The sequence below is a fragment of the Chanodichthys erythropterus genome, chromosome 5 (genome assembly GCF_024489055.1).
Source record: "Chanodichthys erythropterus isolate Z2021 chromosome 5, ASM2448905v1, whole genome shotgun sequence".
Taxonomy (NCBI): domain Eukaryota; kingdom Metazoa; phylum Chordata; class Actinopteri; order Cypriniformes; family Xenocyprididae; genus Chanodichthys; species Chanodichthys erythropterus.
The window spans coordinates 25,005,926-25,029,683 of NC_090225.1; the positions used below are offsets into that span (position 1 = coordinate 25,005,926).

At 36.3% G+C, this 23,758-nt stretch overlaps 1 protein-coding gene across 1 annotated transcript in view; it reads left to right on the top strand.

Annotated features, from left to right (window-relative positions):
• Positions 1-23,758, top strand: part of LOC137020177 (CUB and sushi domain-containing protein 1-like) — a 245,575-nt gene that overhangs the window by 160,657 nt on the left and 61,160 nt on the right. Inside the window, 6 exon segments of the mRNA XM_067385422.1 lie at positions 4,944-5,048; positions 15,143-15,261; positions 15,380-15,449; positions 15,561-15,677; positions 20,725-20,934; positions 23,440-23,628. Coding sequence (XP_067241523.1) covers positions 4,944-5,048; positions 15,143-15,261; positions 15,380-15,449; positions 15,561-15,677; positions 20,725-20,934; positions 23,440-23,628 — 810 coding nt within the window.

Genomic DNA, 23,758 nt, shown 5'->3' on the forward strand with positions numbered 1-23,758 from the left:
CAAATTGACTGAAACTGACCCAAACTGATTATCAACATAAATACAAACAATAAGTTAAAGGGTTAGTTCACCCCAAAATTAAAATTCTGTCATTAAGTACTCACCCTCATGTTGTTCCAAACCCGTAAGGCTTTTGTTCATCTTCCGAACACAAATTAAGATCTTTTTGATTACAGAAGCTGTCAGATTTCCATCCATTGACTGCCTTTTTAACTACCACTTTGATGCTTCAAAACCTTCATAAAGAGATCGGACAACTAATCCATATGAATCGAGCAGTTTAGACCAAATTTTCTGAAGAGACTTGATTGCTTGTTATGATGAAAAGATTTAATTTAGGCTTTTAATCGCATGTAAACATTGATCAGCAAACATAAGCAAAAGCTCAACATAACTTGAATAACGCACAAGAACAAACCTCTTCCGGAAGCTCAAACGTGCTGAGTAACCAATGAGGTTCATTCTCAAAGCAGGTTAGGTTGAGCTTATGTTCTCTGATCAATGTTTACGTGCAAGTAAAAGCCTAAATTAATTATTTTCATCATAACAAGTGATTAGTATGTTCATATGGATTAGTTTTCCAATCTCTTTAGAAAGTTTTTGAAGCATCAAAGTGGTAGTTACAAAGGCAGTCAGTGGAGCTTTAAATGATAGTAGACGAGGAATAAGGGTCTCATCTAGCATAACTATATGTCATTTTCGAAAAATGCAAATGTATATGCTTTATAAACACAAATGATCGCCTTCAAAGTGGTTCCACCCAAAGTGCACTTTCGTATTCTTCAAAAAGCTTACGCTGTATGCCCTACACCTTCCCTATTTAACTTACGGAATGAACGTGGTGCCAGTTCAATTTTTTCCATAAGCATAGGACATACAGCATAAGCTTTTTGAAGAATACGAAAGTGTGGTTTTGGCGGAACCACTTGGAAGGCGATCATGTGTTTATAAAGCATATACAGTTGTATTTTTTTTTTTTTTTTTTAGAAAATGACCGATTGTTTCTCTAGATAAGAACCTTATTCCTCATCTGGTATCGTTTAAAGCCCTTTGAAGCTGCACTGAAACTGTCATTTTGACCTTCAACCGTTTGGAGGTCATTGAAGTCCACTATAAGGAGAATAATCCTGGAATGATTTAATCAAAAACCTTAATTTCTTTTCCACTGAAGAAAGAAAGACATGAACATCTTGGATGACATGGGGGTAAGTAAATTATCAGGAAAAATTTATTTGAAAGTGAACTAATCCTTTAACCTTTAAAAAAGATTACATTACACCAACTTTGGATAGATCTGGAAAGAGGTCTGATGAAACTGGTCATTAAGAAAATGTTAGTGTCTATATATATTGCACATGGTAAAGACAGTTATTATTAACACTGTACACAGTTTTAAATTGAACAGAAACTGAACTGTTTAGTTGAATGTTTTTTTGTTTTTTTTTACATAATTAGAAACTTGTAAACTACATAAACGAGGGTGTATGTTTATTACATAAAAAAAAAAAAAAAAAAAAAACACAAGACAAAATGTCATCTTAACAAATGTAGGGGTGTGTAAAAGATTGTGTTAATGTCTGTTTTCCATGTAGCCACAGAAGAGTGAATAGTTATGTGGTTGATTGATTGTGTGTCTGTAAGCTATGGGTGTATTCTGCATGCTACTGGAGACATGCATGTGAATTTGCATGTGCCTCATAAATGCACAGATAGCACTGCATGTGTTACATGTGTGCATAAAGTTTACAAAGTACATAACTCTGATCTTACTAAATCAGAAATACATGTAAATCAATTTAAAGGCTCCTATAAAAGAAAATCAAACCACTTTTGCAATATTACCTCTTTATACTACAGCTGTTCAAAGCAGGTCCAAGTAGTTCCAGGCATCTTGAGGATTTGACCGCATTACAGTTCCATATCACTTCGCTAAACGATTTCAGTTATCTCAAAGGTCCTTAGAGCCTAAAACCGCAAAAGAACCAAACCCCACAAAGAAATTTATCAAGCAAATAAATATAACAAACAAGAGGATAAAAATGAAAAACCTTTTCCATGTTTTATTGTCTAACACATACTCTGATTCTCCCGCTCTTTATCACATACAAACGCACACACATATAGTGCAGACACACATAGACTTAAACATACACTTTATCAATAAAATAATTTTGCAATTAAATTTCTCAGATGTGATGTAATAACGTAAGTTCTAAAATGACGATTTAAATTAGAAACGGAGGACTGGGATGAGATGTGTAATAAATAATTACACACAATATCGTTTTAAGAACAAAACCTGAAAAATGTCTTGAAATACAACATCTGAACAATATCTTTAGGTGTGGTGACCAACGAGTAATACCTGATGACGGGCCGTCAAAACCTAACCTTAAAATCGGAGTTTGGAGAACACTGACTAGTGAAATGGCTCACCGTTTATAACGGTCTGTCTGTCTGTCTTTCAGTAACACGCAATTCGCACCAACAGCAAAAATATCTCAAGAGCCATGAAAAAGGCGGTTTACTTCTTTAGCACACGCAGACGAAGAGATTCCGTTGGTTGGTTCCGTTGAATGAGGCTCGTTGAAGATGCTCTGCCCCCATGTGCTGTTTTTTACAGTATGAGACCGTTTTTCTCAGGAACAAACCTTTTTACTGTTAAAGGCTGGTTCACACTGTGCGATTTTGGCCAAGATTTGGTCGTCTGAGACAAATTTTGCAAATCCTAAAAGATTCCTATAATCCTAGCCTAAAATCTGTTGTCTTTGATCGCTAGTTTGACATGTTCACCGACAGCCAGTTAATGACCGTTGCGATCAAATTTTACCTCAGACGAAATTCTGGCAGTGTCAGAAGATTTGGCGCACAATCCTCCAGTGTGACTTCTCCTACGACAAACGTCAAATTGTCTTCTTTTTTCAAGACAAGCCGTGATCAAAATAATGATAGAGATGTCGTTGTTAGCCACCATTCAGTCCCGCGTGTAATGCAGCTCACTGTCAACGAATGTGTATGTTTTGATGATGTAAAACTCCGGACAAGTTTTCATGTGAGCGTTTAACGCGTTTTGACTGTTGTGCAGTCTGACATTAATGACAGCTGAGATCCCACAGTGTGAACCCGGCTTAAGTGCTGTAAATTTACTGCAAGTAATTGATTTACCGACCATTAGCTGTAAATTTACAGGATTTAACTGTTTATTGAAATAACAGTATTTTACTGTTGGAAATTGGCTGTAAATTTACAGCCATTTTTTTATAGTGTACCACAAGTGAGATGGTAACACTTTACAATTTCCACACAGGTTCCATTTGATAAAATGAGTTAACTACATTAGTTAACATGAACTAACACTGAATAATGCTTCCAAAGCATTTATTAGCCTTAGTTAAAGTTAATCTCAACATTTACTAATACTAGTATCGAAATTATATCAAAACTATATATTAGTATCAAAAGTTGTAACTGTTAACATTTTAGACCTGGGCTAATGTCAGCTAACAATGAACTAAGAAAGACTATCTCGTTGCACATGAATTCCAGTGTCTAGAAAGTCATCTGTACAACAGTTGCTTTCAACTGGTTTTCTTCACGACCCAGTTTTTAACAATTTTACTTTTAGGACCCAACACAGTATCAGACATGTTTATTGTACAATAGAAGTTACAAAAATGTCCTTATAATCAAACTATTCATGTATTACATTACATTAACTACATTAACATCAATTTTACCATTAACTTCATCAACAATATGCAACATATTTATCATGAAAAAAAATTGATGGATGGGTGCTTTCCAAACTGTGTATTAACATTTAACCTGGTGCAACTGTACAAGCATTACTGTATATACGGTTTTGCTTTGTTTTTACAAACTGAGGGGTGACTCAGAATTATTTCTGTGGTAATTGATATCTGGCTACATGTCAGTGGAGCACAACTTGTACTGAACCCAGAACATTTCTTTAACACATGTCTGCCCACATTTACTTATCAGTGCCTGTTCAGTATTCTGTGACTTGGCAGGAATTTCTTAATGATACAGTAGCAAAAACAGCCGTTGTATGTTAGGGAAAGGGTGGAACAAAATAAAATGCTATTTTGGTACAAAGAAATATTTACTAAAATTATAAGTGGCAAAAAAGTATAACGGTCAAAATATGAAATTATAGAAATAACCCCTATTATGTAAAATATTGAAAATATCAAAATTTCACATTTCTGGTCTAAATGTGAACAATTCATTGGTGCACTTCTGTAATAACTTGATCCAACCCTCCAACTGCCTTGACTCTGGTACATAACGCCCATTTTTTATTTTTTTATTTACAATCCAACCAATTCCTGAAGGATAAAATCAAGTCCCAACCAACAGACTTTCTCTCCGTTTCACTTGGAAATATGTGAAATTATATAAGTTGCACTGCAGCACTGTTTCATGTTGACTTTAAGGATGTTATGTAGTATTCATGACTTTTTTTCCACTTATTAAAGATGTCACGCTCTATAATAGTTCTGTCCATATATGTATAAGCAGAAGGAAAATCCTCTGCTTTGAATCCAGAGTGGCAGTAGCTGCTTTGCTTTTTAGTCGGATGATAAGTGACTCTTTCCTCTGAGCTGTGATGAAAGTTCCCCCATGAGAGCTCGGAAGGATAGCGACACACTTCAATGACTAGCGCCTGTCAAACATTTCCTTTGCCGTCCCTTTTTACTTGACTCCGTTTCATTTGGCTGATGTCCAAAACGGGCGAGTCTTTCACGAGAGCGATACGCCTGCTGTGATTAACAGCTGCTTACCTCCCTTTGCCCTTTTGTTTCTGTGTGCACACTCTCATTTAGCTAGTGTGTGAGTGCTGGAATGAGAACATGCTGTCCGTTTGTGTGATAACTCCAGCCCTTTTCCTGCTCAGGCCCCTCTCTGGTGTTATCTTCCAGGTACAACGGCTCCAGCCTTGTTGAACAGCACCTCCAACCAGCTTTACCTGCACTTCCATACAGATATCAGTGTCGTCGCAGCTGGATTTCACCTTGAGTACAAAAGTGAGTATAGAACATGTCACCATGGTGCTTTCATTATCCTGAACCCTCTGCCCTTGGTAACAGTCCAGAGCAAGACTCGCCGCTATATTTCACCGGCAAACACACACATGGCAGGGACACAAACACACACATACACATGCACACACACTGAGCCATATTTCTTTCTTCTCTTACTGCTTTGCTGCCAGGTAAAGGCAGAAGACTGCGCACCCCAGCTCTCATTATTTGCTCGGCTGCGGCGTTTTTGTTTGTTGATGCCAGCACGAATGATATTGGAAAACAATGGGGATCCAGTTTAACCTTACATTGTTCATAAAAAAATCTAAAAAAAAAAAAAAAAAAAACCTATGTTCCAAATATATTTTCAGTAGTATCTTTTTTTTTTTCTTTCTTTCTTTTTTAACGTATTATTTATATATTTATTTATTTTTAATGATGTCATTTACAGTGGCCTTACAATATATCTGGACAATAGCACTATTAAATTTCATTGCAATACGTAATTTTCAATTTTTGCACATTTTGTATATCTTCCTTATTTAAAACACTTGATTCACATCCTCAGGTCATTAGTATTAGTAGAAACCTGAAAAATGAACTGAACTGAATGGCTGTGCTTGCCCCCCTATACCCTCATTCACTATTCCCAACTCCACTAATATAGTCCACTTAAAGGTGAGAATTGTAAATTGAATTTACCTTGTCATAGTTGAATAATAAGAGTTCTGTACATGGAAATGGTATACAGTGAGTCTCAAACACCATTGTTTCCTCCTTCATATGTAAATCTCATGCATGAAAAACACCATGGAAAAACAGGCAAATCTCAACATAACACCGACTGTGATGAAACGGTCAGGATCATTATTATTTACGCCCCCAACATTTGCATATACCAGCCCGTGTTCAAGGTAAAGCCAGTATTAACGTCTGGAGCTACACAGCCGAATCATCTGAAGTTCTGCAGGTAGGTTATTGTAAAGCAAGCAAGGACAATAGCGAAAATGGCAGATGGATCCATAATAACTGTTCATGATCCATGATATCATGATATATTTAGTGATATTTGTAAATTGTCTTTCTAAATGTTTTGTTAGCATGTTGCTAATGTACTGTTAAATGTTGTTAAAGTTACCACATTTATGTCTCATCATGTTTCTTACTGTATTCACGGAGACCAGAGCCATGTCGTTATTTTAATTTTTAACCTGAAAACGCTTGTAGTCTGTATAATTCATAAATGCATCTTAATTCTTATCGAGCCTCTCCAACTGTGTAGCTTTATCAAACTCATTCAGAATCAAATGTTAGCAAACATCCACAAAATACATGCCATACTTATGTGATCTGATATGCTGCATCACAAACAGTTTGTAAAGATATATTTTGAGAGTTGTGAACTTCAGTATTGTTTATGCAATGTTTATTGGAGTCGCGAGCTTGGGGGTGGGGAGCACGAGGATTTAAATGTGTACACTCCCCAAATCAGAGCATTTTTAATGCCACCCCAAAATAGGCAGTTAAAACATGGTAAAATAAAATATATACAGAGTATTTTGAGCCGAAACTTCACAGATACATTCTGGGGACAGCTTAGACTTATATTACATATTGTAAAATGTCAATTCTTGGGCACCTTTAAAGGAGTGAATGAAAACGAGCTGCTGCTTTTGCATAGTTTGTGCTTGCTCTTTAATGATCATTTTCAAGTTAGTAAACTGGTAGCTCCAGTAGTAATGATTTATCTTGTACTCTGTCATGGAAACTAGCATGTATAAACCTTAATTAAAAAAATTAATAATCAATAAAAAATTAATTTATGCTTGTATAAAATTACACTGTACCCACATTAAACCAGCGGTTTGGAAAATGGATGAATTGATGATTCATCTTCTGACAGGATGCAGGAATTCATTTGGTTCATCACAGTGCATTATAGTTATTTTCTAGCTGTTGAGTGTTCATCAGCTGTACATTCGTTATTGCAGTGCATTATGGGATTGAATGAGTGCACTCTATAACGTCCACTGTTGTTTCGGACACCACTACAAATGGCTGTCCCCTCAAATAGTGCCCTATTTAAGAGTATAGGGGGCAATTTTGAACTCAGCCAATGATATTGAGGAATAAGATAAGAAACATACAAAATGTGCAGTAGGGTTGTTATCGTTAAGTATTAAAATCTTATTCAAAATAATAACAATAATAACATAATGAAATAATAGTATAATAATAAAATAGTAGTATACCAATGATACTACAATAACACTGGCAGTGGATCCCCAGTATTTGGACACTCACAAATGCATGCATATTATTTATATAATTGCATTCACTTTTCTAAGCCATTCTTGATGTGACGTTTAGTACAGTGACCACAGATTTACTTTATCTGCTTTCCATCAATGAGGTAAATTTTGGTGTTTTGTTACCTTTTCTAAAGCATTATAAGCACAAATCCCAAGTTTTTGTAGTGAAAATAATTGTGCATTTATATAAACTATGATCTAACATAAGATTATCATAGCATCAAAGGTAGGTAGTTTGAATGGGTCGTTTTGACCTGTCCCAGTGTCTCAGTGGCCTTGATCTTATTTACTTTGTCCAACAATTAAAACAATCCAAAATAATATATATTTTTGACATGATGTTAAATTAATATTTATTTAATTGTATTAAATAACTGTAATAAGTTTTATTAACTACTTTCGATTGCTAAGCATTTATTTTTAGCTGTTTCCCTTTGTGTGCAACATCACGTTCCATTTTCTAAGTGACTGCATTCATCAAACTCAATCAATACACTCCCCAAAGTTATTGTAACCGTTATTATATAAGTGTAACGGAGCAGGACTCAGGCAGGGATCCAATTGCAAAGCTTTTATTAAAAGTGAGCGTGATCGTACAGGCAGGGTCAAACGGGAACAAACAGGAACAGCAAGGGACAGGCAGGATCGTAGTCAGGATACAGGCAATGGTCAGGACAGGCAGATATCATTCACAGAACAGCAGACAAGGCAATGGTCAGGACAGGCAGCAACGGGTCGATAACGGGTAACAGGCAGGAACGGTGAGTGAGTGAGTCAGTCTCAAAGACTTTTATAATGTAATGGACTGAAACAAGGAAAAAATTATGTTGTTTTTACTTTAAACAACATCTTACAAGACGTATCAAACAAAGTTATGTTTTGTGATTATGAATATAAGATTGACCTGAAGAATATTAGCTAGATGCAGGTAATACACTCGCTCTTGATCACTCTATCATAATACTCTACATATTACAGTGAGTTTCAATGAAGCGACTCAACGTTCCTTTGTTACTAGTCCTAGAGTGATGTGTTAGAATTAGTAACGGAGGCTTTGGCTCAAATGTTTAACTGTCAACTTGAAACTTGAATCTATGGCGGAAGGAAGTAGTTACTCACAAAAGAGGGTTTTTACCGTTGTCTGAACTGTGTTATAAATGCAATATCACACTCATAGCCATGCAATATGGCTCTATATCAGCACGGCTGTGATTAACTACGGCCGAATCACAGCTGTGCTGATATAGAGCCATATCCCATGGCTACTCGTATAAATAAGCTATAATCCCCACTAAGATGGCGATATCCGAAATCCTTGTCCTTGTGGGGACATTTTTGGTCCCTGTGAAGAAAACAGTTTATAAATGTGTTTATATGGAATAGAATACAGTTTGTACCTTGTGTGTGTGTGTAAGCCTTTCAGACTGTGACCTTTAGTGTGCTCAAACCAAGCCTCATATAAACCACCATACCAATTCACTGTCTGCATGTCCCATTTGTCCATTTCTGAGGGTAGTGTTCTCAGTGGGACAGCCCAATTTATCCATGTTTCTTTCTGTTGTCTGTGAAAGGGCAGTTTAGGGAGCAGGCTGCAGTAATGTTACACGTGACTAGTCACAAAGTAGATTTGATAATCTGAAAGTACTTGGAGTTACAGTTGAACATTTTGGTCTCAAAAAGCTTAAAGGGCTAGTGAAAATTATAATTCTGTCATCATTTACTCACCATTATGATGTTCCAAACCCATAAGACTTTTGTTCATCTTCGGAACACAAATGAAGATCTTTTTGATGAAATCTGAGAGCTTTCTGTCCCTCCATAGACAATCTATCATCAAAAAGATCTTCATTTGTGCTCTGAAGATGAATGAAAGTCTTACGGGTTTGGAATGACATGAGGGTCAGTAAAGCCAAGTTTACACTACAGGACTTTAAACGTCGGCAGATTGCTGTGCTGTTCAGACTACGTGGCTTGCTGTGGAGTCTTGAAGTCGTTGTGGTGTTCACACTACGTGACACTACCTAAATTATCTGCAACAGGAGGTTACACACTACATGAGCTGACGACAACTGTCATCCAACAACTTTATTTGAAAATGGATGTTGGGAGGAAATTAGAGTACATTTTGAATTAAATTTAATTAAAATTAAACCATTTCACACATAAGTTTAAAACATTCTGGTTGACCTCCCAGATTTAAGTCGACTGTTATTTTAGAACGTTTCCCTTTATTGTTTCCATGACGACGCATCATGCTTGTCAAGTGACACACTGCGGGCAGCCGGCCACACTGTATGACACATGTATTGCTTTTATCTGATATTCCGATTCTCAAATATGTGCAAGTGAGTGTTTTGTCATTTAAAAACCAATGTAATGGCCTTGATCTTATCTTATCTTATCTTAATCTTATATATATAACGTGAATTCATCCATTTATACTGAAATACATGTGGCTGGTGAACTGGGAGTGAGTGAGTTATCTTTATAGTTACTTACACAATGTGTATCTGATATGAATAAAGGTCGGCAAATTATATTTGAATGGATTGTTATTGCTGCTTCCATAGACATCAATGTATATTTCATTGGCTGTTGCATCACAACACGTGAAACCACAGAATATCGAGTCGGCTGACAGCTCCAGATATTTAGCATGCTAGATATTTGTCTGGTGTCTGTGAGGTGTCAGCGACGTGTCAGCGAGCCTCTTTGATGCGTCGTTCAGTAGTTAACACATAAAGATTGGTGAGCTCCAATCACCCGCTGATTTCCCCCCGATCACAGCCCGACTTTGACGACGAGCTCGTTAACTTGCAAATCGAGCTTAAATCGGGCTTAAAATCCTGTAGTGTAAACTTGGCATAAATGATGCCAGAATTATCATTTTTGGGTGAACTATCCATTTAAATAATAATAATAAAAAGACAGTATGTTGACTGTAAAAAAGCCAAGCTAATTAAACTCCATCAAAAGCAGCATTAAAAACTGCAACTGCTCTGATACAGTGTAAGCAGCCTCAGTAAATACAGTTAATACCTTATCTGCATCTCTCTGCTTAGTAAACAGATAATTGCAATGTGGAGTTCTATGAGTTAGGGGCATTTTGACCCTGGGGTGAGCTCGGATAAGCTTCTCTGTTCTTTTTTTTTTTTTTCTGTGACAATCTTTATCACGCATTGCCTTCTTGTGCTCTTTTTTTTCTTTTACTGTATGTGTTCCAGTGGATTAATCAGGGGCATTTTTTATATATATATTTCTGCGGAGGAAAAGCTGTCAAGCGTATCTTCCAAAAAATGAATGAGATAATAAATGTACAGAGATAAAGCAAAAGAAATATGCATCAAACAATGTGTAAATGAGTAATTTTTAAGTAACACTGCCCAACAGTGACTCCAGCAGATGTAAAATAATCCTTTTATCCCTTAAAGAGATAGTTCACCCAAAAATGAAAATTTGCTGTTAATTTACTCACATTCAGGCCATGCAAGATGTATGTGACTTTTTTTTTTTTTTTTTTCAGTAGAACAGTAAAGAAGATTTTTAGCTGAAACTGTGGTCCTTGGTGATACATATATTGGAAGTCAATGGGTGCTAAAAAAAAAAAAACACATGCGAACGTGGCTTAGACAAAACAAAAATAATACCCATGGCTCTCGACAAAACATTGAGGTCTTAAGAAGTGAAACGATTGGTCTGTGCAGGGAACTGTAACAATATTTATTAGCTCAAAAGGGGAAATATTAATAATTAGTCATAACTCGTTATGATTAATTATAGATATTTAAATCAGTTAATAAAATTAACTTAATGTAACTGAATTAATATTACAATCAATTCATCTGTTCGGCCAGCGAACACTCAGTATTAATTGTCTATCAACTTTTATAGAAAGGATATTTTCTGTGGCCACAGAGTGTCGCTTTCTTAGCATGTAGCTGTGATCGAATCGTTATCAGGGACATTGGTTTTATAAGCAGACCAGAATCAACTCACAAGAGTGTGTACACAAGTTTTATTTAACTACATCACAAACACACACATACCATTCATGCAGTGAGAGAGTGGAAAATGAATTTGAACCATATCTTAACAGGGGAATGAAACAATGGAAAGAGTAAATTAACAATTGCTGGACGAACCATCAGTTTCAATACTATAAAGCACCTTTGTTAAAAGGGGTTGACAGTCTTAATACTAAATTGCCATTTAGTGTTCAAACGATACTTGCAAATGCCTTAGCTGTCCGGATCTGCAGGCTCATGAGAAAATCCTTGATGGTTTGGTCCGCTGGCGTGGAAGTTTTAATCAACATCTTCGGTGTTGATGAAGAAAATGAAGACAAACTTTGCGCTGTTAATTTGACTTTTGTGGTTTGTGGTTTGTGCATGGCTTGAACTGAAATGGAGGCCTACCAGCCCGACTTGGGCCAGGTGGCCCTAGTTGTACCAACAGGAACAGAGCGAAGAACTAGAAGTCCGTAAGCACTAAAACTAAACTCAACTGAGTGTGATTTTTGTGCTCCAGACAGTCGACACCTTAAAATCTTGGCTTGACCAATGAGAAATTCTCTGGCGGGGGATTTCATTTGTTTTAAAGTGAGTTCATTTGCCTGGGTTTGCCTGTAGGTTTGTGTCAATTTATACTCTGATAAATCTAACAAACATACAATGCGTTCTATGATATTTTGATGTCCACCAACATGTGAGTCATTAAACAAGCAGTAATTTGATAGTAAACATCACCTAGATGAAATACATTATCTCATAGTTCCAGCTTTCAGGCATGCCTAACACTATACAACATACGAAAGAACAACATACAAACAGTAATAATATACACAATGTACTGGGGAAATGCATGTTCATTAATTTAGACAAGGTTGTCAATGAATTAATAGCAAAGAATCCATACAATGGAGAATGTCTGGTTCTAGTGGCCTGTCTCCTAAGGGTCTTTGAAATGTGTGTAAAGAGCACATGGTGCAGATGGGTTGATAGCGCTCAGTAGGGGAGCCGGACCTTACGGGGCCTGCATGGGTGATTGCCTTTTACAATTGTGTTTGATCGCTCCAGACGCTACAGAACTGAACATTATTTACAGCATTAATACCTCTAATCCACAGCCTCAGCCTGAGCGCATTCATGACAGTCTGCAGCGTTATGTGTCGCATGATGACGTACATTTTTATTTAATATTGTATATAATTTTCCCAGAAAACAAAAACAAAACATTCATACAAAGTAAAAAGATAAATAGATTATTATTAAAAAAAAACATACTTAATCAATATATTTTATTTAGACATAAGCCTAAATGTTACTTAATGTAGGTCAATACAATTTTTAAAAACTTTTTTTTTTTTTTTTACGTTTTGATTTTACCATAAACAAAAGCTAAATTAGCTATAATATGAAAGTATAATTTTCAATAGTCTTAAGATAAGACTAAAAACATTTTGTTAGTCAATGTTTAATTTAGTATACTTAATATAAATAAAGACAACTTTGAAAGACCTTAATGTTGATTGGGATGTCTTTTTTAAAAAATATGCATCATATTTTCTGTTTTGTGCAATGATTTTTGATTAGACCAATATAAAAAAATATACTTTAAATAAATTATAGTCATTTCACTATTCACTTTTCAGTGTATATAAAATATTATAATTTTTTTGTTGATTGTGTAAGGTGAATGCTGTGAATGGCCTTATGCCTTGAAACACTAAAAACACCCTGAAACACTAAATGGAAATGCAACACAATTTATTTACTGAATGGAACTAAAAAAAAAAAAAAATCATTTCAGAGGACCACCACACACCACTAGGATTAATATATGCTGTAACATTAGCTTTGTTGAAAATATAAGAATAATGTTGACTCTGATGTACTAGAGGGCTATGAATAAAGATGAAATGGAGTGAGAAAGGGAGGGTCTTGGCAAACCGCTTCAATTTGCTACATCGCCATCAGCTTTGAGCTGTCATCTTTGGCTCAGCTCTCAGAACATAAGCCCTTTCCCTGCCCAGTTTCATAGTACATCCTCTGTGAGACCCCACAGCAGGGTCATTATAGTTAACTAGAATCATATATATATATATACAGGGTGCGATTTGTGGGGTGGGGGGGGTGTCTTCTGGTCTATGTATCCCTGCCTCTGTTGAATAATTTTTATCCCCTTGGGGATAAAAAAAAATATCCTTCCCCGGGTGATGCTACTCCACACCCACACACCACCAACAGAGCATACAAAATACCAAAAATAAAAATCTCTTTTTAAAACATCACCAAGTAAAACGCTGCGTTTATAGAGAACTGTCTCTTTACAACCACAACAAATGGGACACTTTTCAGACGCGCATGCCTCAGTGCCAGGCGCAAGTTAAACAAGCGTGGAAAAGGTGCAGATGACGACGAAGGAGCTTCAGTTGAACAACAGTGAACTGCGGTCAGCTGAGATGTTTTCAGGCTATGTGGGTAAAACTCAGAAGAATTAACATGACTGTCCAATCAGCCGTTATACTGTGCTCGTGGCGCGCACTCAAGAATTGCATGTGCAAATGCGCCGGCGCGTGCTGCATAATTAATTTATTATAGCTTAAATAAAGCGCAAAAGAAACTAGGAACAATGACGGTCGTTGTTCTGTTGTAAGTTAAGTCATGAAATTACCAAACATGCGATTAAAACTGCCTCAAAACTGTGCATGCATTTATTTGTTGACATGGTTTTAAATTGTTATCCAATTTGTTGGCCTTAAAACGTCTTAAAAATGCACATATGTACACCAGGGAAATCTAAATTTCCGGGGGAGAATATGCCCCCGTACCCCCCTAGCAAACTACCCTTTCTGACCTGAGGTAATTATGAAACCCTGCATACGGCCGGGCTTATTCTATCTAATGAAATATGAGGTAAATGTGCATTTCTCCAAATGTGCGCACTTTTGGACTTTAAGTTTGTATGTGTATGCACTGTGATCAAAAATAAATGGGACCAAACGTGACTGAATGTAAAGGTTTGTGTCTCGTTATTCTATTCAATTACTACCGATTGAACTTTTGTTACTTTAAATAAAATATTTAAAAAATATATAGATTTTATTTCAGCTTTATCAAGGTAAAATTTCTCATTTTCATTGATGTGCTAAAATAACTAAAACTGAAGTAAAAATTAATAATTATACTTACATATTTTTAAAAAGGACAATAAACACAACATGAGAAATTCAGCTTCAACGATGCAAGATGACCATGAAACATCATCTTGCCTTCAGATCTAATTGACCTTGTCTCTTAACATATTATTATTAATGTATTATTATTTTAGTTTATTATTAGTTTTAGTGACCATTATAGATCACAAAAACAATTTTCTCTTTTAATCTTTTTGTTTGTAGACATATTTCTGCAGTGTAACTTGATCACAAATGAATATTCACTGAGTGCTGTTTACAAAAATACAGAAAAAAGCATACCACTGTGATAAAACCACCCATCGTGTGGCATATCTCAACAAGAGAAATGCAGAAAGCACACTCTCATGAACCACACCACAGCCGTTGCCATGGCAACATCTTGCACAGTCTATTTTGGTGGCGAATTTATGTACTGAAATCGAGTGGATAAAAAACTGTATAAAATTACAATGAGCACATGCGTTCAAATGACACTATAGGACACTATAGACACTATAGGACACTATTTATCCATTTTTGAGAGCTGTGGTATAATATCCAGAATCTGTATTAAGAACCTGTCTCCATGCCTTCTCTGATCCGTTTAGCTGTGGGACTGACTACCTGCCCGGAACCCGTGATCCCAGCCAATGGCATCAAGAATGGCGACAGGTACATGGTGAATGAGGTTGTGTCGTTCAGCTGTGAGCCAGGATACATGCTTCAGGTAGGGTGCTGATTATCCACAGCCCTGACACACAAATACAATATGCCTCACCTGCGCACCGGTAGAAAAGGGCAATCATGTGATAGAAAAGGGTACCACATGATCTCTTGCATTCTAGGGACATTCGCACATAACGTGTATGCCAGGAACCGTGCGCCGCTGGAATTACCCCCCTCCACTCTGTATTGGTATGTCTTTCCATTCTAATCAGATGGCTTATTTTCTGAGCCATATGGCTTTTTCGTAGTTTTTAATTTCCAAACACTTTTGGCTTTCTCTTTTATGTCTTGTGTTTTTAGCAAAGTGTGGCGGGAGTCTGTACGATATGAGCAACGTGGTCCTGAGCCCGGGTTTCCCTGGGAACTACCCTGGAAACTTGGACTGCACCTGGAGAATCGTGCTTCCCATTGGATACGGTGAGTGTGCGAAGAGCTGCTACTGAATCAGCTGTCTGGAGATTACAACTTCAAACGGTTTCTCCCAAGAAGTTTTGTCCTCTTCATTTTGTACACTGCAGTATGCTGGTGCATTATGACCAGCACTGATGGGAAACTAACTTATATAGTGAAATTAAATCGGTCATATTTATTTTTTTAAAGGACTTACCTGATCATGTTGTGAACGAATAATAAACATACAATTGTCACAATTCTTCATCAAAATGTAAAAAAAAAAATACCTCCACTTCTGATGCAAATTTGATTTTTGGATGAAATCACAATTTCTATTCTCTCCTCATTCCCGTATGTAACGCCAACTTTTCTTGATCCGTTCAATTTCTACTTATAAAATCAAATCCTTCTCTGTGTTTGTCTGGTTTCACTCAGAAATGCATCACAATACAGGATTGAAAACAGCATTTAATCCATCCATCCATTCTCCAAAACCTTATCCTCTGTAGGGTGCAGAATTTCATGTTGACTTTACGTTTTTCAGTAACATGAGGGCTGCAAAATGGGCACGTTTTTCCTCCAACAAGAAAATCTGATTTTAGCTAATTGGTTTATTTTAATGAATTGTTAAAGAAAAAAGTTAGAGATTTTAAGGGACCTTACATAATATTTTATGTCTTTGTTTTGTCAGGAAATAATATTTAAAATGTCAATATTTCATTTAAGCTTGCTGTTGTTTGAAATCAGAACTCGCACACAATTTATTTTGACAGTGTTCATGAGTTTGTTTACTCTGTAATGAAACATGAATTGAATGTGACAGTTGTGTAAGAATGTTTTCTGAACGTTACACATAGAAATGCACTCGTGTTTCATGAATGACACCCATTGACTAAGCAGACTCATGCATCTGATATTTACCAAAAAAAAAAAAAGATCCCTAAAAGCAGACAGCATCGTGCTGAATACCGACAGACACAAAGTGATACTTCCTTTCCATTTGACGTTCTGACACTTGACACAAGAGTGTTATTTGGTTTCATTTATAAGAATTTTTAAGATGTTGTTTGAGATTTTGGCATTCGACGCAACTCTCTGAAGTCATTTAGTCGTAGCCCATTTGCTCTCTCCCGCCTCACAGTTCAAATGAGTTGAGAACAAAGGAACCATTCCAGATGTTAACAAGGTAATTGCATGTCATTTAAAAAACCCATTCACACTTATCCTGGAGCACAACTATTTCTTTTCGACCCCCTCTAACTTGGAAGAAAACAATGTAACATTGAGATATCCAAAAGCAATTTTCTGCCTTATCAAGCAGCCGCTGCACAAACAAGAGCAAGAACCATCATGTTTGTGCTGTGTAGCAAAAATGCATTAGCTTTCACTGTTAACAGGCTACAATCATTTGAATAAGACACACAGATGGCTTTGTGGCTGCTGATTATAGCTTTTAGGACATTCTGAATAGGTAGAGTTAAGTGCAGTTAGGGGATAGCACTGCATCAGAATGACAATAAAGCTAATCTTTAAAAGAGCTGCCCTAGGCATCTCGGAGCGACACATGCTTTCAGTGAAAACGGCTGACTTGTTTGATTCTTCTGTTGTCGTATTATCCAACCATCTTCTTTTATGTTACAAATATTAAGTTCAAATCATCTAGTTGAAGACAAAGACCGAATAATTGTTGAAGATGCGGTGAAGTTAATGGTGCGTACAGTAATTATATTTTTTCACAGTGGAGTATTCCTCATGCTTTTTCCTGTCGGCTTGGAGCTACATGTTGATGAGTTTCAGTGACAGTCATAGAACCAGAAATAAGCAGCTCTGGTGTAGTCAGAGTCGGCCCAGACTTTGTTTGAGCCAGTGCCCAAGGAAGTCGACCGGAAGTTGAAGTCGGCCACATGCTGCCATCTTGTAGCAGAACTTCACTTGAGTTAGCATCCCCATTGACTCCCATTCATTTTGGCGTCACTTTGACAGACAACTTTACATCTGAGGCGTTTAAAGACTCCATTTGTCCATTATTTATTTCTAAAGATACACGACAATGTATAAAGGGCTCCATTACCTTCTATGTTGCATTATGGCCCAGTAGAAACAGTTTTTGTAAAAATAAGCTAAAGATTGCGTCATAACCACTCGACTCTCTGTCGCACAGTACAGAAATTACCGTACAGACAGGAGGAGAAGCTCGCAGGCAATCGGGGAGATTATCTTAATATGGCGTACTGGCATTACATTTTAAAATACTATACAAAATAATTAATCAGAATACTTACTCCTGCTCACTCACGCCAAAGAACTCCCCGCTCAAGCTCGCCATCTCTGCAAGATTAACGATGGCAGTTTGCACGCACAGCTACTAGAAGATTTACATCTGTCAGACAGGTTGCGGACGTCATCAAGCTTAGTGTGAGTCTGCGCGTCAGAAACGGAAGTGCTAAAAATCGCTAAAAATGGGCTTCACTTGACTCAATTGAGTTCCAATGGGGTCGCTGTGTCCATTTCTTTTACTGTCTATGGTTTGAGCCCTGCACAAGAGTTTAGATTGTGCCCCACACACCCTCCAAAACACTGAAATGCCGACAGCACCTGGACTCGGAATTTACTTAAGTAAACCAAAGCTTTTTAAGTAATATTCTAAAATAACTTGACAAATATGAAGTAGATAAGTTTAAAAAAAAAAAAAAAAAAGTGACAAAAAATTTGACAAGCAACCACAAACTGTTTCAAATTACCTTCTGATATAAAAAGGAATAAGTGAGAGGGAAAAAATACATGCAGCCTAACACCGTGTCTACACCGGATGTGAGGAGCACGATGTGTCAAAATATAGTAGAACCCATTATAATCAGTGATATTGTCTACACTGGATGTGGCGCAACGCGCCACAACACAACGCAACAAATTCCCGACAGTAAACGGATTCCCCGTTCTGTTTCTGACAAGTCCAAGTGCTTTGTCGCATTCAAAAGTCACGTCTGGTGTAGACACGGTGTAAAGCACAATAAACTATAGGTGAATTCCGGAACATTGAGGTGCAGTTGTTAAATATTAAATAAAATAATTGGTTACATTTTATAATAAGGTTCATTAGTTAACATTATTTAACTACATTAGTTAACATGAACTAATAATTAACTGCACTTCTACAGCATTTATTAATCTTTGTTGTCTTTGTTAATTTCAACATTTACTAATATGTTATTAAAATCTTGTTAATGTTAGTTAATGCACTGTGAACTAACATGAACAAACAACTGTATTTTCATTAAAAATACAACTAACGTTAAGGAAGATTAGTAAATAAAGTAACAAATGTATTGTTCACAGTTAGTTCATGTTAGTTAATACAATAATGTTTAACTAATGAACCTTTATTGTAAAGTGTTACCAAATAATTATATTAAAAAAAACTACAAAACAAAAACAACAAAAACATTGTAACCATTCCTTAGTATCTTGAAGTGGAAAATTCTAGTGATGGTATACCCCCTTGTTTGCATATTGACTGTGTAGGAGGATATATGGCTGGTTATTGTTGGCTACCTCATGATTCCATATGTATCAACATGCATTTGTCGACTCATGATACACCACAAAGAATTTTGTCCAGGCCTTTCACTTTTCAAAATTCTTCTAGATAGTCAACTGTCAAATGAATGCCTCAAAATGAGCTAAATATTGTACTATATCTGACTACAATGTTGATAAGTCACATTTCAGTCATAAAAGAGTCTTACCAAATTGTCAAACTCAAGCAAAGCTTATGTTTTAATATAAAATGGAGAGAGAAAGTAAAACTGTGTGACTTTCTGGAGCTGCGACAGAATAGAGTACCATCAGTTTATGAGAGATGCTGTATGCAAGAATAATTCCTGGCACTGTGAACAGCACAACGCATAAGCACCGTGGCGCTGTGACACTTAAGCACTGTCAGGCAGGTTAGTGGCACAATAGATAAAGGTTAGTACACAAAAAAAAAAAAAAAATAAAAAACAGTCATCAGTTATTTACGTCATTCCAAATCCATAAGCTGTTAGTTCATTACTTTGAAACTCCATGCAACTAAAACTGAAGGTTTCCATGAAGACATAATAAACATAACCCATATGAGTTTAATCGATTAATTAAGAGTCTTCTAAAGAGATGCTAAGAGGTCGCTTTATATGCTGATTTTATTTAGTCATTTATTAATATGTAAACATTAATCAGAGCACATACATATAGCACATGAAATATGGTAAAGGGAAGATCAAAAGTGCTTGCTTGACATGCAAGAACAAACCTTATTGGCTGTGTCAAACAAGCATGTTTGAACTATGAAAAAGCCTAAATTATAATACAGTAAAACGATCATGTCTTTTAACACGTTTTGAAATGTCAAACTTCAGATTTCATAGAAAATATATTAATTTGTTTTTCGAAGATAAACAAAAATCTTATAGATTTGAAATGACATGAGGGAGAGAAAATGACGACACAATTTTAATTTTTAGGTGACTATCCCTTTAATAATAGAACTAATTTGTAATGGAAATATTTTATTAAACGATTCACTTGTGCTCTCAAACAATTGGTCCTGCATTTTTAAAACTAAACATGAAAAATGCAACAATACATTTCTTATTTATACTTTCAAATAATACATTTTTTATGAATTGAAATAAATATGGTTTTATAGATAGGTGGCTACATAGATTCTGATGTGTAAAATGGCTCTGGAGTCTGTAGAATAAAGATCAGTTTGTTAGTAATATGTTCGTTTTCTTCCTGCTTTCCAGCAATGAATCACAGTTCACAGGAAGCCAATTACTGAGCAAACACGATTGTTAAGGTTTTTTTTTTTTTTTTTTTTTAACACATATGAACGTGAGGTAAAAACAATTCAAGATTCACCAATTAACAACATCTCAGAGCAGCAGAAGCAGCAGGTCTGTACAGGCCCATCAGAGTTAATGGTTAAAAAAGCCTGTCACTTTAAAGACATTCCTTATGTAGATTATGCACATAATACACAGCCTGTTTGACACTGTGAACGTCTAACATGTGACCTCTCACTCCACAGGGGCGCACATCCAATTTCTCAACTTCACCTCTGAGGATAACCACGATTTTTTAGAGGTTCGCAATGGGCCGCACCACAGCAGCTCTCTGATTGGACAGTTCAGCGGAAGCCAGCTGCCGCCCCCTCTGCTGAGCAGCACTCACGAAACTGTCATCCACTTCTACAGCGACCACTCCGAAAACAGACAGGGCTTTAAACTCACTTACCAAGGTGGGTGACTTCCATTTGCATACTGCACTCTCTTGTCTTGCAGACATTGGCCGTCCTTGGTTTTGTATTGGCCCTTCATGTGGGAGTGACGGCCTTTTACCAGGATCATTGGAAATATCTAAAGATTCACTTCCTTTGAGATCACTGGGAGGACACTCCATTATGACAGCTGGGGTCTTGAAAGCATTTCAAAATCAATAAGATGGTGCATTTGGATGTGCACTTGGATTCCACTCGATATAAATAACTCACCATTGTCTGGTCTCCACGCTTGTAGGTCAAACAGTTCGTCTCTCTCTTTTTCTTATCCACTCTAGTCTGAGTTGAAAAGAGCCAGGCACAGCCTTGATCTGTGCTGCCAGACGGGCTTTTGCGGGCGGGAATACTGATGCCATGTTTTGATACACAAACAATGATGCAGGATGAAAGAATATGATTATACAGCTGTTGATCATAAGCAGTGCACTTGAAATGCTGCCTAGAGATTCTCGTATGCTAGTTTGACAAGCTTTCTGCTTCTTTACTGAACTGGTGACAATGTGCAGATTAGCAACTCGTTTGTTGTGTGTACGTTTGTCATAAATGCCTTGAAACATTATTTTAGTCTTGATACATATCTCACTTATCTTAACCCTATTAGGGATGTGTCACAATTTTCGAACAGACACATTAAAATAAATTTTAACCTAAGCACCATCATTCAGTCTGTTCACAATATGTTATTACACGTTTAGGCAGCCAAAAATCATTATGGCGTGAGGTAGGCTTGCTGCGATAGGCGGTGTTCAGCCACAACACCGGTATCATCACTTGCCCACTGCGGCACCGCCATCCACCGTCGTTTTGATTTTTTTATAGTAATTAAACAAATTATTTAGTTCAGTAAGAGAACAGACACTACAATTAAAATCTAAATGTGTCTACTCAATTCAGCGCGAGCCGAACGAAGGTCGCAGCACAAATCAGCAACAGTCAGTCAGATTTCACCTCACTTCCCCTCACTCTTGACTGACAAGGATGACGGTGGAAGTTTTGGTTTCAAATTGAAATGTAAAAGCGTCATTGTACTGCTTTGTTGTTGTGTTTTTCATTAAAAATAACAATGAACCCAGCATTCAAGCAATCGAACCAGCATTCAAGCATTCAACCGAATTGACGCTAATTTTAAAGTGAAAGTAAAGGCTCACGGGCATTCATAATGGTGCGGAGAGCGAGCGTTTTCAGTTAACGTTAATTCCTATGGAAGCCCAACATCTATAGGAATTAATTGAAAACACTCGCTCTGCTCCATTATGAATGGCCGTGAAAAAAAGATTGAAAGCGTGAATGGTCTCTCTTCCTCTCTCTTTCCGTTTATGTGTGTGTAGCCTCTACATGCGTGATGGGAGGGGAAGGGTGCGATTTTCGAGTAATATTCGAATAATTCCCAGCGATCTTCAAATATTATTTTTGCTCGAAATGCCCATCCCTTAACCCTATAAATCCTGACATATACAGTTGCAAGAAAAAATATGTGAACCACTTGCAGAATCTGTGAAAATGTGAAGAATTTTAACAAAATAAAGGAGATAATACAAAATGCATGTTATTTTTTATTTAGTACTCTCCTGAGTAAGATATTTTACATAAAAGATGTTTACATATAATCCGCAAAACAAAAAAATAGCTGAATTTATTAAAATAACCCCATTCATAAGTATGTGAACCACTGATTCTCAATACTGTGTGTGGTTACCTGGATGATCTATGACTGTTTGTCTTTGTTTGTGATGGATCTTCATGAGTCTCTTGTTTGTTTTGAACAGTTAAACTGAACTCTGTTCTCTGTTCTATTTTAACCCTTTACAGCAGTGAGTGAATGATTTTGAGATCTGTCTTTTCACACTGAGGACAATTGAGGGTCTGTTTGAATGTTTGAACCTTTTTTAATAGTTGTGTTTGAGTCCCTCAATTGTCCTCAGTGTGAATTACACTAGGATCAGAAAGTTGAGTAGGTGGTACATAATTTTATCATTTTGATATTTACTTTAAGAATCTTTGTAAACATAACAAACAATTCAAAAAAAAAAAAAAAAAAAAAAAAAAATTATAAATTCAAGCTTTGAGTACTATTATAAAATATTTTTTTTTATTCTTTGTTTGAATTAACTTATTCAATATAGAATTTTTTTTCTGTAGTATTCACTTCACAACAGAATCATTTTTATCGGTGTAAATAAAGAAAGAAATAAACAAATGCATCCAACAATGAAAGTTCTGTCATGAATTACTCACCTACATATTGTTCCAAACCATTTTATTGTCTTTTTTTTTTCTATGACACATAAACATATTATTTTATGTTTACAAAAGATAGTCACATTTGTTCCAAACAAATGTGACTATCTTTTGTGAAACATAAAATAATACTAGTGGGCCCACTAGTAAATATAATACTTCTACTTCCAGACATGCCTTTACAGATATTTATATGTTCTGTTCTGTTTTCTCTGTTTGTTATTTTAGCATATGAATTACAAAACTGTCAAGACCCATATCCATTCCACAATGGATACATCATCAACAACGATTTCAACGCAGGCCAATCCATAACATTTGAATGCTTCCCTGGATACGTGTTGGTCGGTCACCCTGTGCTAACATGCCAGCATGGAATCAACAGGAAGTGGAACCACCCTTTTCCTCGCTGTGAAGGTAAAGGGAAGGAAAGAAAGTAAAGAAATGTGTTCTTTTTCCTTCTATCCCTGTAAGCATTTAAGTTTCTCAAGTTGATTAGCACACTGTTATTTTTAGCCGCCTTTGTCCACACTTTGAAACAATAAGC